This window comes from Protobothrops mucrosquamatus, unplaced genomic scaffold, assembly GCF_001527695.2.
Source record: "Protobothrops mucrosquamatus isolate PMUCROS unplaced genomic scaffold, P.Mucros_1.0 scaffold1126, whole genome shotgun sequence".
Classification (NCBI taxonomy): domain Eukaryota; kingdom Metazoa; phylum Chordata; class Lepidosauria; order Squamata; family Viperidae; genus Protobothrops; species Protobothrops mucrosquamatus.
Window position 1 is genome coordinate 217,975 of NW_015387344.1, and position 13,698 is coordinate 231,672.

The 13,698-nt window shown below is 40.7% G+C and overlaps 1 protein-coding gene across 1 annotated transcript in view; it reads left to right on the plus strand.

Moving 5' to 3' along the window:
* The window catches only part of LOC114922860 (cytochrome P450 2K6-like), a 36,971-nt gene that overhangs the window by 18,419 nt on the left and 4,854 nt on the right, over positions 1-13,698 (plus strand). Inside the window, exons 2-3 of the mRNA XM_029284935.1 lie at positions 7,310-7,451; positions 9,970-10,157. Coding sequence (XP_029140768.1) covers positions 7,310-7,451; positions 9,970-10,157 — 330 coding nt within the window. The remainder of the gene's footprint in view (positions 1-7,309; positions 7,452-9,969; positions 10,158-13,698) is intronic.

The following is a 13,698-nucleotide window of genomic DNA, read 5'->3' on the forward strand; positions in this document are numbered from 1 at the left end:
TATCTCAGAATGTCTGGCTTAGTTCAATGCAACACTTGTTTTGCAGCTGTCTTTCGCAGTACTCTTTTCAAACTTGGAAACTGTCCTATCTGTAAACAAATCACTAGTCTACAAGGACAGATTATTTATCTAGGGTCTGTAATCTTTGCTCTTCAGGCAGAAATTAGGTGTCCAGTTCAGCCCTTCTATTCTATTGAGCTGCCGCGCTATCAGCCCTCTCTACCACAAAGAACCTGCAGGAGAAGGGCAGTGTGGACAACTGTAGGATCTGGCAGGGTGAAAGCTGTGAACCCTAAACACAAAGCTTTCTCTGTGTCCCTGCATAACAGATACAGTGCCCCCACTGACCTTAATAGGGACACTAAGGAGTCAGGTCAAGGTAATTCTGATGATGATAACTAAAATAAGCAGGGGAGTGTGGTCTGAGATGAATAATTTGTTTTGGACAGGGGAACGTGCAAATCAGGTATTACACATCAGTCATGCAAGAAGAGCAAGGCATCCAAAAAGAGAAGCCACCTTCTGGTTGATGATTCAATTATAGGGGATATAAATTTAGGAAAAGATACAGAGGTTTCGAAAGAGGTCAGGTGTTTTCCAGGTGCTACTGTCAATAGGGACAAGAAGCGTATTTTTAAGATAGTCAAGAATGCCAGCAAGGACTGTGATGTGGATGCTTTTGTACATCTTGGCACTAATAATCTGTCCCAAAAGAAGTATTCTCTGTGCAGAATGATTTCCAGAGCTTGGGGCAGGAACTTAGCAGAATAGGCTGTAGGCTTACTTTTTCAGAGGTTTTACCAGTGTATAAGGAGCAAAATGGAAAAGGCCAGCATATAGCAGAATTCAATATGTGGCTATAGGAGTGGTGTAAAGGGGAAGGCTTTGGTTATATTAGTCACAATGTCTGTAGCTGGTCCAGTGAAAAGATGTACAAAAGAGATGGTTTGCATCCATTAAAGAAAGGGACTGGGTTACTTGGCAATAAATTCACAGATTTTCTGGAGGAATATTTAAACTAAACAACAGGGACGGTGGGTTAATTGATACAGAACATCCCTGTCCCCGGCAATCTAAAAATTATAGGGTTATCAGTGCATGTAACATAGATGTATGGGTGGACAAAGATATCAATCTTGCTGTCAAGCAAAATCAAGCTTTTAATAGCAAGTGCCACACAAAGTGCACTAACCAAACAGGGGGTAAAAAAATAGGGGAACTCAGGCACCACACAGGTTATGTAGAAAGTAAACACAGGGTTAATCATAAAGGACTCAAATGTCTATACACCAATGCACAGAGTATGAACAGCAAACAGGGTGAACTAGAAATTCAGGTAAATGAAGGCAGCTATGCTATTGTTGCCATTATGGAAACTTGGTGGATGAAACCCACAAATGGAACATAAAGCTAGAGGGATTTAAATTATTTAAAAGAAACAGACCAAATAAAGAAGGAGGTGGAGTTGCTCTCTATATAAGAAATAACTACATCTTTACAGAAATTGTTGTTGTTGTTAGTTGCAAAGTCAGGGTTGATCTCCTTTAGGACTGACCGGTTTGATCGCCTTGCAGTCCAGGGGACTCGCAGGAGTCTTCTCCAGCACCATAGTTCAAAGGCCTCAATTCTTTTGCGCTCAGCCTTTCTTATGGTCCAACTTTCACAGCCATACGTTGCAACTGGGAAAACCATGGCCTTGACTATACATACTTTTGTTGGCAGGGTGATGTCTCTGCTTTTTAGTATGCTGTCTAGATTTGCCATAGCTTTCCTCCCCAGGAGCAAGCGTCTTTTAATTTCTTGGCTGCAGTCCCCATCTGTGGTAATCTTGGAGCCCAGGAAGATAAAATCTGTCACTACTTCCATTTCTTCCCCATCTATTTGCCAGGAATTGAGAGGGCCGGATGCCATGATCTTGGTTTTCTTAATGTTGAGTTTCAAGCCAACTTTTGTACTCTCCTTCTTCACCCGCATCAAGACGCTCTTTAGTTCTTTTTCACTTTCTGCCATTACAGTGGTATCAGCTGCATATTTTAGGTTGTTGATATTTTTCCCGGCAATCTAAATTCCAACTTTTGATTCATCTAGCCCTGCTTTTCTCATGATGTGCTCTGCATGTAAGTTAAATAGGCAGGGCGACAGAATACAGCCTTTCCGGACTCCTTTCCCAATTTTGAACCAATCAATGGTTCCGTGTCCAGTTCTCACTGTTGCTTCTTGACCCGCATATAGGTTTCTCAAGAGACAAATAAGATGGTCTGGTACTCCCATCTCTTTAAGAACTTGCCACAATCTGATTTCTGTGTTAACCGTCTGGTGATGTCCATGTGTAGAGCCGTCTCTTGGGTTTGCTATGACCAGCATATTCTTTTGACAAAATTCTATCAGTCTGTGCCCTGCTTCATTTTGTACTCTAAGGCCAAAGTTACCTGTTATTCCAGTTATCTTTTGGCTTCCTACTTTAGTATTCCAATCCCCCATGATGATAACGACCTCATTTGTTGGTGTTGATTCTATAAGGTGCTGTAGGGCTTCAAAGAACTGGACAACTTCATCTTCTTCAGCACCTGTGGTTGGGGCATAGACGTGGACTACTGTGATATTGAATGATATTGAATGTTGTGCTCTACAGAAATAGAGCACAACAATGATGTAAACTGTCTTGAATGCATTTGGGTCAATATAAAAGGGGGAGGGGAATGACATTGTCATAGGTTTATACTATAGTCCACCCAACCAAACAGGGGAAACAGATGAACTTTTTGCTAGTCAGCTAACTAAGGTATGTAGGAAGGACATCACAATAGTAATAGGGAACTTTAATTACCTTGACATCAACTGGAAGACAAACTCTGCACCAAGTGGAAGATCAAACAGATTCCTGACAAACCTAGCAGACAGCTTTGTCTCCCAAAAAGTAGAGAAGGAAACTAGGAGAATAGCCATATTGGACCTAATTCTCACTAATAGAGATGAAATGATAGAAGGTGTTGAAGCCACAGGAACTTGGGGGGGAGGAGTGATCATGCAATATTTGAATTTAACATTATGCAAGCGCAAGCATTAGAACACAGCAAACTAGAATCTTGGAATTTAAGGGAGATAATTTCAATAAACTTAGAGACAGCTTGGAGAGAATTCCATGGATGAGAATCCTCAAGGGGAAAACAACTCAAGAAGCTTGGAAAATTTTCAAAAGTGAGATAATAAAAGCACAGTCTACCACAATACCAATGAAGAAGAAAAATAACAGCTCTCAAAAGAAGCCAGCATGGCTGCATAAAGAACTCTCTGATAAACTGAAAGACAAAAAGGACAAGTATAACATTCAGAAAGAGAGGCACATAACTAAGGCAGAATATCAGCAAATAGCCTGAGCCTGCAAAGATGGAGTGAGGAAAGCTAAGGCTCAAAATGAACTAAGGCTTGCAACAAAAGTAAAAAATAACAAAAAAAAGCTTCTTTCAACATGTAAAAAACAAGAAAAAAGTGAAGGAAACGATTGGGCCATTAGTGGGGGAAAGTGGCAAGAAAGTGACAAGCAACAGGGAGAAAGCAGAACTATTTAACTCATTTTTTTGCATCTGTCTTTACAGAAAGGGAAAAAACAGTCCAACCTATCAAAAACAGTACCATAAAAAACAGATTAGTAACACAAGCTAAAATAGGCAAGAAAATGGTAAGTGAGCACCTGTCCAGCCTAGAGGAGTTCAAATCACCAGGACCAGATGGATTACACCCCAAGGTTCTCAAGGAACTGGCAGATGTGATCTCAGAATCACTGAACTATATCTTTCAAAGATCCTGGAGCACTGGGGAACTATCAGGGACTGGAGAAGAGCTTATGTAGTTCCCATCTTCAAAAAAGGGGAAAAAATGGATCCAGAAAATTACAGACCTATCAACCTGACCTCAATACCTGGGAAGATTCTGGAAAAGATAATCAAACAATGAATCAGCAAACACCTAGAGGCAAACAAAGTCATTACCAAAAGCCAACATGGGTTTGTAAGAGAAATCTTATTGCATTCTTTGATCATGTGACAAAATTAGTGGACCAGAGGATTGCTGTGGATATAATTTACTTGGACTTCAGTAAGGCATTTGATAAAGTAGACCACAACTTACTAATTAATAAGGTAGAAAAATGTGGGTTAGATAGCATCACCAGCAGATGGATTCGTAGCTGGCTGACCGGCCGTACTCAGCGTGTGGTCTTTAATGGAACTGCATCTACATGGAGAGAAGTGTGTAGTGGGGTGCCCCAGGGTTCTGTTCTGGGCCCAGTGCTCTTCAACATCTTCATCAATGATTTGCATAAGGGGATAGATAGGGAACTCATCAAATGACACCAAGCTGGTAGGAATGACACCAAGCTGGCAGGAATAGCCAAAATTCCAGAAGATAGGCTTAAGATACAGAAGTATCTTGACAGACTTGAACATTGGGCACTACCTAACAAGGCAAGAAAACCCGAATGCACAAGTATAGTATAGGTGGTACCTTGCTCAATAGTAGTAACTGTGAGAGGGATCTTGGAGTCCTAGTGGACAATCACTTAAATATGAGCCATAAGTGTGCTACAACTGCCAAAAAAGCCAACACAATGCTAGACTGCATTAACAAGGGATAGAATCAAGTGTTAATATCATTTTACAATGCCTTGTAAAAGCAAAGATGATTAGGGGACTGGAGGCTAAAACATACAAGGAACAGTTGATGGAATTGGGGTGACATGATAGCAGTGTTCCAATATCTCAGGGGCTACCACAAACAAGAGGGAGTCAAGCTATTCTCCAAAGCGCCTGAAGGCAGGACAAGAAGCAATGGATGGAAACTGACCAAAGAGAGAAGCAACCTAGAACTAAGGAGAAACTTCTTGACAGTTAGAACAATTAACCAGTGGAACAACCTGCCTCCCAGGCCTAGAATGGCCCACTGAAAGTGCATGGACGCCACTTCCTGAAGTCCGTTCTAGGCCTCAGAGGCCCAGGCCTGCATCAAATAAGAGAATTGATTGTTCAGGTATTTGAATTCCACCTCTGCCTGTTGCCATGGAATAACATTGCCAGCTATTTCCCCTCCTGCCAATATTGTGTAGCCAATATTGATTTAAGTACAGCAGAAACAATTAACATAGTATTGGTTCACAACCAAAAGGGATCAGTGGTTGTTCCTACTCTGATCAAAAATATGATTCATATGTGTCAGTCCCACTAGGTAGAGGTCTGGTGTTTTCAGTCAGGTGTTCTCAATTTTATTGAAAATAACCCTAATCGATATTATTGTCTTCGATGTTTAAACTAAAACAAAGTGACCTGAATTTTTATTTATAGGTTCTAGAAAAACAAATCCAAACCCAAGAACGAATAAAGATAGATCCAGTGAAAGGTCTGAGAAATGGTGTCCTAACCAGTCGTAGAAAAGTTTTCTAGTTCTTGTTAAAGTAGCCTTGCTGTAATAAAGGATGAAAAATATTATTTTTTAAGAGCAAAAGAAACAAATCCAGTCCAAGGACACATCACAGACAGTATTGAAGGGATGTTTTTTTCTTCAGTGCTTGGAAATTGTCTAGCAGGTGTTTTTTTTGAAAGGATTTCAGAAGTGGTTTGACACTGCTTCCTTTTTAGGGCTGAGAGAAGGTGACTGGCCCAAGATCACCCAGCTGGCTTTGTGCCCAAGGCAGGTCTAGAACCCATGGTTTATCAGTTTCTAGCCTGGTGCCTAAACCACTACACCAAATTGGTTCTAATTGAAAGGATGAAGATAGATAAAAATTATTACGTATTGCATTGGCCAACTAGAATTTTGGGAAAGGATATCATATACTACTATACTAGTATAATATAAAGACAAAAATATGATTAATAAAGAGAAGCATCAGATGAAACACCACATCTGTCCATGTCAGTGCATACAGTATAGCTCAGTGGCATAACTGGTGAATGGTTATTCTGCTTACAAGAATAAAGTCTGTTTCACACATACACACAGAGAGAGGTTAACATCACTTTGAACTAATAAAAGAATTTGTAATGCAGCCCAGAAATATTTTTTAAAAAAGTATAGGGGGTAAAGCTCAATGATATGTCTAAATTGTTCCTAATATTTAGTTCCACTGAACCTGAATTGTTCCTGAATATTTAGTTCCATTGACCATTATCAAAAAATGGTCTATATATTTCACAAATATGTCCCACTTTTAGAATCACTGTCTCTAGCCCTGTTTCATTCTGATGGTTTGATTAGAACTTCAATCTCTACAGAAAAAATGGACCATGAACTAGAAAGGGAAATATTAGGTTTGGGAAAGAAATAACAACAACAACAACAACAACAACAACAACAACAACTAATAATAATAATAATAATAATAATAATAATAATAATAATAATAATAATAATAATAATAATAATAATAATAATAATAATAATAATAATAATAATAATAATAATAATGAAGAAGAAATGGAAGGCTTAATACTGGCTGCTCAAGAACAAGCACTATAAACTAATGCCATGAAAGTGAAGATACAAAAATCCACTGACAATCCAAATTGCCGACTTTGCAATGACAAAGTTGAAACTCTTTCACATCTAATCTGTGAGTGCAGCAAAATCGCGCAAACAGATTACAAAGCAAGACATGACCGAGTTGCTAAATTAATCCACTGGGCATTGTGTAAAAAATACGGCTTGCCTGTGTCCGAAAAGTCGTGGGAACATAGGGTGGAAAAAGTTGTTGAGAATGAGAGGGTGAAGATCTTGTGGGACTTTCGAATACAGACAGATCGCCATTTGGAACACAACACGCCAGATATCGCAGTTGTAGAGAACCGAAGCGTACAGCTGATTGATATCACTGTACCAGGAGATGCCAGAGTCGAAGAAAAAGAACTGGAAATAATTACAAAATATCGCAACCTGGCCATCGAAACTGCGCGATTATGGATGAAATGTGTAACAGTGATCCCCATTGTCATTGGGGCACTGGGAACTATGTCCAAAAACTTTGCAAAATACATCAAGAAACTGCAGCTTCCTGCAATAACTCTAGCAATGTTACAAAAAACTGCGCTACTCAGAACATCTTACATTTTAAGGAGGTACCTGGTTGTCACCTAGGATGCTGGTAGCAACCCGTGTCAACCATCAGCGCCAGCCAATTTGAATGTTCAATTGACTGAAGTTCATGTTTAATGAATAAATGAATAATAATAATAATAATAATAATAATAATAATAATAATAATAATAATAATAATAATAATGGGAAAATGACATTTCACCTTTCTCACTGTTAATTTTAGAGCAAGGATGATCCGAATTCTACCTATGATGAAGGCAACTTGGTTCATTGCATTGGTGACATTTTTATTGCTGGGACAGACTCAACTAGTAGTGTTCTGCAATGGGCATTGCTACTAATGGCAACTCATCGAAATATCCAAGGTGACAATAAAGTAGAATTTTTAGTGGGAAGTGCAATTCCTCTATAATGTGGCTAGATAGAATATTAATATATGTATATTCCAGGGTGTATAGATAGTTCCTTATCCAATTTCAGGGTTATATTCAACCTCCAGAAATGGTTGCCTTCTCAGAATAACAGTGTTGGAAGGGACCTTGGAGGTCTTCTAATCCATCGCTCACTCAGGCAGGAAATCCTATACCATTTCAGATAAATGGTTGTCCAATCTCTTCTTTAAAACTTCTGGTGTTGGAGCATTCACAATTTCTTGAGGGAAGTTGTTCCATTGATTAATTGTTCTAAATTTCTCCATAGTTCTAAGTTGCTTCTCTCCTTGATTAGTTTCCATCTGTTGCTTCTTGTCCTGCCTTCAGGTGCTTTGGAGAATAGCTTGACTCCCTTTTCTTCATGGCAAACCCTGAGCTATTGGAACAATTCTATCATATCACCCCTAGTCCTTCTTTTCATTAAACTAGACCAGGGGTAGGCAACCTTGACTCTTTTATGACTCGTGGACTTCAACTCCCAGAATTCCTGAGCCAGCATGGCTCAGCTTGGAAACCTCTCCCTTTCCCCTCAGTGTGGCTGGCTCAGGAATTCTGGGATTTGAAGTCCACAAGTCATAAAAGAGCCAAAGTTGTCTACCCCTGAACTAGACATACCCAATTCCAACTAATGTTCTTTATATGTTTTAGCCTCCAGTCTCCTAATCATCTTTGTTGCTCTTCTCTGTACTCTTTTGAGAATCTCAACATCTTTTTTACATTGTGGGGACCAAAACTGGATGCAATATTTCAAATATGATCTTACCAAGGCATTATAAAAGTAGTATTTTGCGGTACACAGAACTGAACACAATATTCCAGATGGAAAAACATGTGCACTGTTTGACTGATTTGGATCATAGATGAGATCCTCCAAGGCTGATATTCAATCAATCTTCCAACACATGCAGGGAATAATAGGAGATCCCTAGAAATAGTAACTTCCCAGCATTCTTTGCCTCGTCTTCTCAGCTTTAACACTTCCTAAAGTCACAGTTGTTATGGAGCGGAAGCCACAGTGAGCAATGGAACTCTCCACAGCCAACTTGTCATGGGACAATTCACCTTAGCTAACTCAGCATGGGACAACTCACTGTGGGCCAATTGAACAATTCAGTTATTTAAAATAAATAACAAATATTTTAATTTTTGTCATTCACATTACATTTTGTCCCTCCTTTTACATTCTTTAATGATTCTATTCCACCATTTCTTTGATATTAATGTAACTCTTCTCCCACGGTGAGGTGTCCTGTGGTGAGTTGGCCATGGCGAGTTCCCCCACAGCGAGATGGCTGTAACAAGATGGCCATGACAAATTGTCATAGACCCCTGCAGTTAGCCTCTTGCATCTGCTCCCTAGGCTTATCACATATTGTTGTGGCTGCAAGGAAGATTGGAACCCTCATTTCTGCAATTTCTTTTCTTTCTCCAATTTACCTACAAAGTCCAAGACTTCCAGGAGAAATAATCCCTGATTCAGATAATTGAATTTGAATAGATTAGTTATGCTGGATGCAGTGATCTAGGACAGAAGCAGCTCTTTCAATACCCTGTTTTTAAAGGGGCAGTAAGCATAATATACTGTCTTGAATAAGAAAAAGAAATCTGAAAGACAAACAACCCAGGACCTCAAACATAGTTGTATTGTTGTTTTCATGAAGGACTGAAGGATAGGGCAGATGTAAGACCTTACAGACCTGCAGACACCTGTAACCTTCATTACAGGTTAAGATTTATATGATCTGAAGAAAAACCAAATGATTTAGAGACTTCAAGATGGACAGTATTTAATATTTATTTGCTATGTATATGTGGGTCTATACATATGTTGTACATAGTATCTTTAGGTGTGTGTCATGTATGTGTTTCACTTTGAGAGCGGGCAACTAAATTTCATTTTTGATGTGTGCCGTTGTGCCCACAGTAAAAAAATGACAATAAAGGTTATCTTATCTTCCTCAGAGTGAGATACATCCAGATCTCTGGGAAACAGCCAATCCAGAGAGTGGACTGCTAGGTGGTGGTGGTAGTAGTTTTTACACATTTATTTTCAGTTCCATCAATGAGTGCTAATAATCCTTTCCTGCTCTCAGAATTTTATACTTCAGCTGACTTACTATTCAAAATCTCTTTAAGGGCAACCACATGAAATAATTCAGGTGGAAAAGTATCTCTCCACATTCATCTTATTTATTTTCTAAGATAATTTATAAGTTCTTCAATAAAAGTTACTTTCTTACCCTTTTTCTCAGACAAGGTCTACAAGGAGATAGAAAAANTTTCCTGCTCTCAGAATTTTATACTTCAGCTGACTTACTATTCAAAATCTCTTTAAGGGCAACCACATGAAATAATTCAGGTGGAAAAGTATCTCTCCACATTCATCTTATTTATTTTCTAAGATAATTTATAAGTTCTTCAATAAAAGTTACTTTCTTACCCTTTTTCTCAGACAAGGTCTACAAGGAGATAGAAAAAATTTTGGATCCATCTCACTCCATCTGTTATGGAGATCGGAAGAATCTGCCCTACACCAATGCTGTGATTCATGAGATTATACGAAGCAAATACGTCGCATTCTTTGGAATACCAAGACAATGTGTGAAGGATGTTTACCTCAATGGATTTCTCATTCCCAAGGTGTGAATCTTTCTGAATTCCAAGCATAACAGTACAGAATAACAGAGTTGGAAGGGACATTAGAGATCTTCTGTTCCAATTCCCCTCCTCTGATAGGAGACCCTATATCAGTGGTGGCTAACCTTTGGCACGCGTGCCAGAGGCGGCACTCAGAGCCCTCTCTGTGGGCACGCACGCCATTCCCTGGAGATGGCAACCGTCCCTCTTCAACCAGCTGTCCGCTAACTCGCCGAGGTCCCACATAGCCGGATGTATCCCAGCACCCATGTGCTCACTGGTCTCTGTGTGCAGGGGCCAATGGTGTCAGGCAGCAGCCGCCCCAGCCCCTGCCTCACCTTGCCCTGTGACAATGGCACCCCCACCCTGCCTCGCCTTGCCTCGCCTCACCCCGCAAGACAAGCCTCCTGCCCACTGCCCCACCTGCCACAGACCCCCTGGATCTCCCCAACCCTGCCCGGGCCCCACAGGCGTCCCTCCCCACGAGCAACATTGAGGTGATCACGCCCACCTTGGCCACACCCACCCAATCTGCCATGACCACCACAGCCACGCCCATCCAGTGGGCCACATCCACCTGGGACCTGGATTTTGGGTTGCAGTTTAGGCACTCAGTCTCCAAAAGGCCGTCACTGCCCTATATCATTCCGGACAAATGACTATCCAATCTCTTCTAAAAAACCTGATGGATCACCCACAACCCCCAGTAAAAACAATAATTTAACTGATCAATTGTTCTCGCTGTAAGGACATTTCTTAGTTCTAGGTTGAATCTTTATTTGATAAGTTTCTTGTCTTGCCATTGGGTGCTTTGAAGAAGAGGTTGACAGTCCCTCGAATATTGAAAGACTGCTATCATGTCATATCTAGTCCTTCTCTTTGTTAGACTAGACATAGCCAGTTCTGCCCTGTTCATCATACATCATACATTTTAGCCTCCAGCTCCCTAATCATCTTTTAAGAGCTGGATCTGTATATGGATGCCCTGTTGAACTTCCACTCTTTGCTAAAACTTTGTTGGAATGCAGTGTTTAAATCAAAGTGATCCACTTGCTGCTATGCTAAGCATGTCTTTCAAGGAAGAATGTATGAATGCTGGTTTTGTCAGACTTCTGGTTTATCACACTAGGCCAACTTCCAACCCAAAGCTTTCTTCCAGTAGCTCACCTGAGAAGTTTCGATGCCTTATTATCATGGTTCTTTTAAGTATACCCAACTCAGTGGGCTCCGTAACACAAGAGAGTCAGCCCAACAACATAAGACCTAGGCAACACACACACAAACACACAAAGGCCAGCACTCACTGCTCACTACTCCACTCTTCCCCACTACTACTACACATACTCCTACTGCTCTCCAACTTGCACCTTGTGAGTCCTACTACTGGAGAATATCTTTCTGCCTGTTTTAGGCTACTTCAGGCTGCTTTATTTCCACAGACAAATACACCACACTTACCTGTCTGCTCAACTTTTATAGGGAACAGTTGCTATTTTGGCTAGGGAGAGACCTTAAAGGGATAGCAGAAGTGCAGGTGCTGGCCATTATTTAAGCAGCCTGTCCTCTAATGCTTTTTTTATTAAATGCTTAAGTCTTCTCCTTTGCAGTTTTTTTTTCATATACATGATTTAGTGAGTCACATCTCTCTTGGTAATATAGAACAGCATTCATGGTGGTAATCATTGTCTGGGCCTCAGTTTCCCCTTCTGATTATTATTTCTAGTTGATGTCTAGGTGTGAATGAGGATTACTTTTCAAACTTACACTGTTTGTTTGCTATTCACTTCTTTCACTATTGTGAGTATCAAACCATCAATGCTTCCTGCTTCTACAACTGTGTTGGCTCTCTTTTGTTTTGACACATATGCATAAATGACCACTTGTATTTGCTGTAGGCTGGGCTTCTCTCCAGGCTGTAACTCAAGTAGACTTTGCATTTTTGACTTTCATTGGAAAAGTTAGCACTCCCCCCCCCCAAAAAAAAGGTGCCGGAACTCACACATGTCATACAACCCACCTTGCCTACCCTACAAGGTTCCATCCAAAAAAGGTGCCGGAACTCTGTTCTGGGCGTTCTATGAGAAAAAAAGCCCTGGCACTACCACACAAGACTTTGAGAAATGAATTATCTCAATGAAGCATAACCTGGCTTGTTCATAGTCCCCATTTGCCTCTCAGCTGCTTCCATGAAGAGAAGAGATGGGAGTCAAAGCAAAAAGACAGATTAGTTATTTCTAAAAATAATAAATGCAGGGCACAAATTAAGAAATAAAGGGGAGGTTGCAGAAGTAGCCTGCAGATTAAGCACAGGTAGTGCTTGAAGTATTTTATTAATATTAGATTGGATTTTTATCCCACCTTTATTATAAATAACTCAATACATAATATTCTTTCCTCCTGTTTTTTCCACAACAACAACCCTGTGAGATGGTTTGGGTTGATAGTCATCCAGCCAGTTTTCCTGCCTAAACTGGGACTAGAACTCATAGTCTCCTGGTTTTTCCAGGCTAGCACCTTAACCACTACTATTCTGAACCTGAACTGAATTGCCTTCCAATCCCGATCCAGACAGATAACGCAACAAAATGGATTTAAACAAATATTTAACCCGGGAATCCTTAACAGAAACTTACATTCCTGAAGATGCGTCCAATTGGTGAATATTTGTCCATTAAGTCAGTAAAATCAATAATCTCTCCATATTCACTTGTGTCTGATTACATTCAATGTCCAAGCGTGCTGCATGGTTGGTTTGCACAAAGACAAAGGCATTCCAAACTGGCACATGGCCAGGATATCCTGCAATGAACTTTAGTGGCTCCTCCTTTCCTCCTTCTACTGACCTATTAACCTGGGATAGCTGACTAGCTAAACTACATTACCTGTAAACCATCTCTTAAGGAGACAGCACTTAACCCAATAAATGCCAAATATTCTAACATACAGATCTACATGCTCTAGTCAGGGTTACACGCTCCAGAACAACTACAAAAAACTGACTACCTGAATATACCTAAATATATACCTGAAACATGCAAGGAAAGGAAATAGAATATCCAGAAACAAATGAGATTGTCTAGATCAGGGGTCCCCAACCCCCAGTACATGGACCAGCACCAGTCCACGGCATGCCAGAAACAGAGCCGCTCAAACAAGGAAAGCCCCATCTGCGGGATGCAGGCAGCATGCGAAACCATGCCCCCTCTGGCCCATGGAAAAACCTCTCTCCACAGAACCAGTCCCTAGTGCCCAAAAGGTTGGGGGCCACTGGTCCAGATGTTTCCATTTCTTTCTTTCTTCATTTTAGGGAGCTATGATTTTACCAGACCTGCGCTCTGTTCTCCTTGCCGTCGGCCAAGCAGTGTAGGCTGGCGACCCCCAGGGGGAGGGCCTTCTCTGTGGGTGCCCCCACCCTCTGGAACGAACTACCCCCCGAGATCCGGATGATTCCGGATCTCCTTACTTTCCGCCGCGCCCTCAAGACATGGCTTTTCCAGCAAGCGGGCCTGACCTAGGGAGGATTTTAGGTAGGGATGATTTTAAG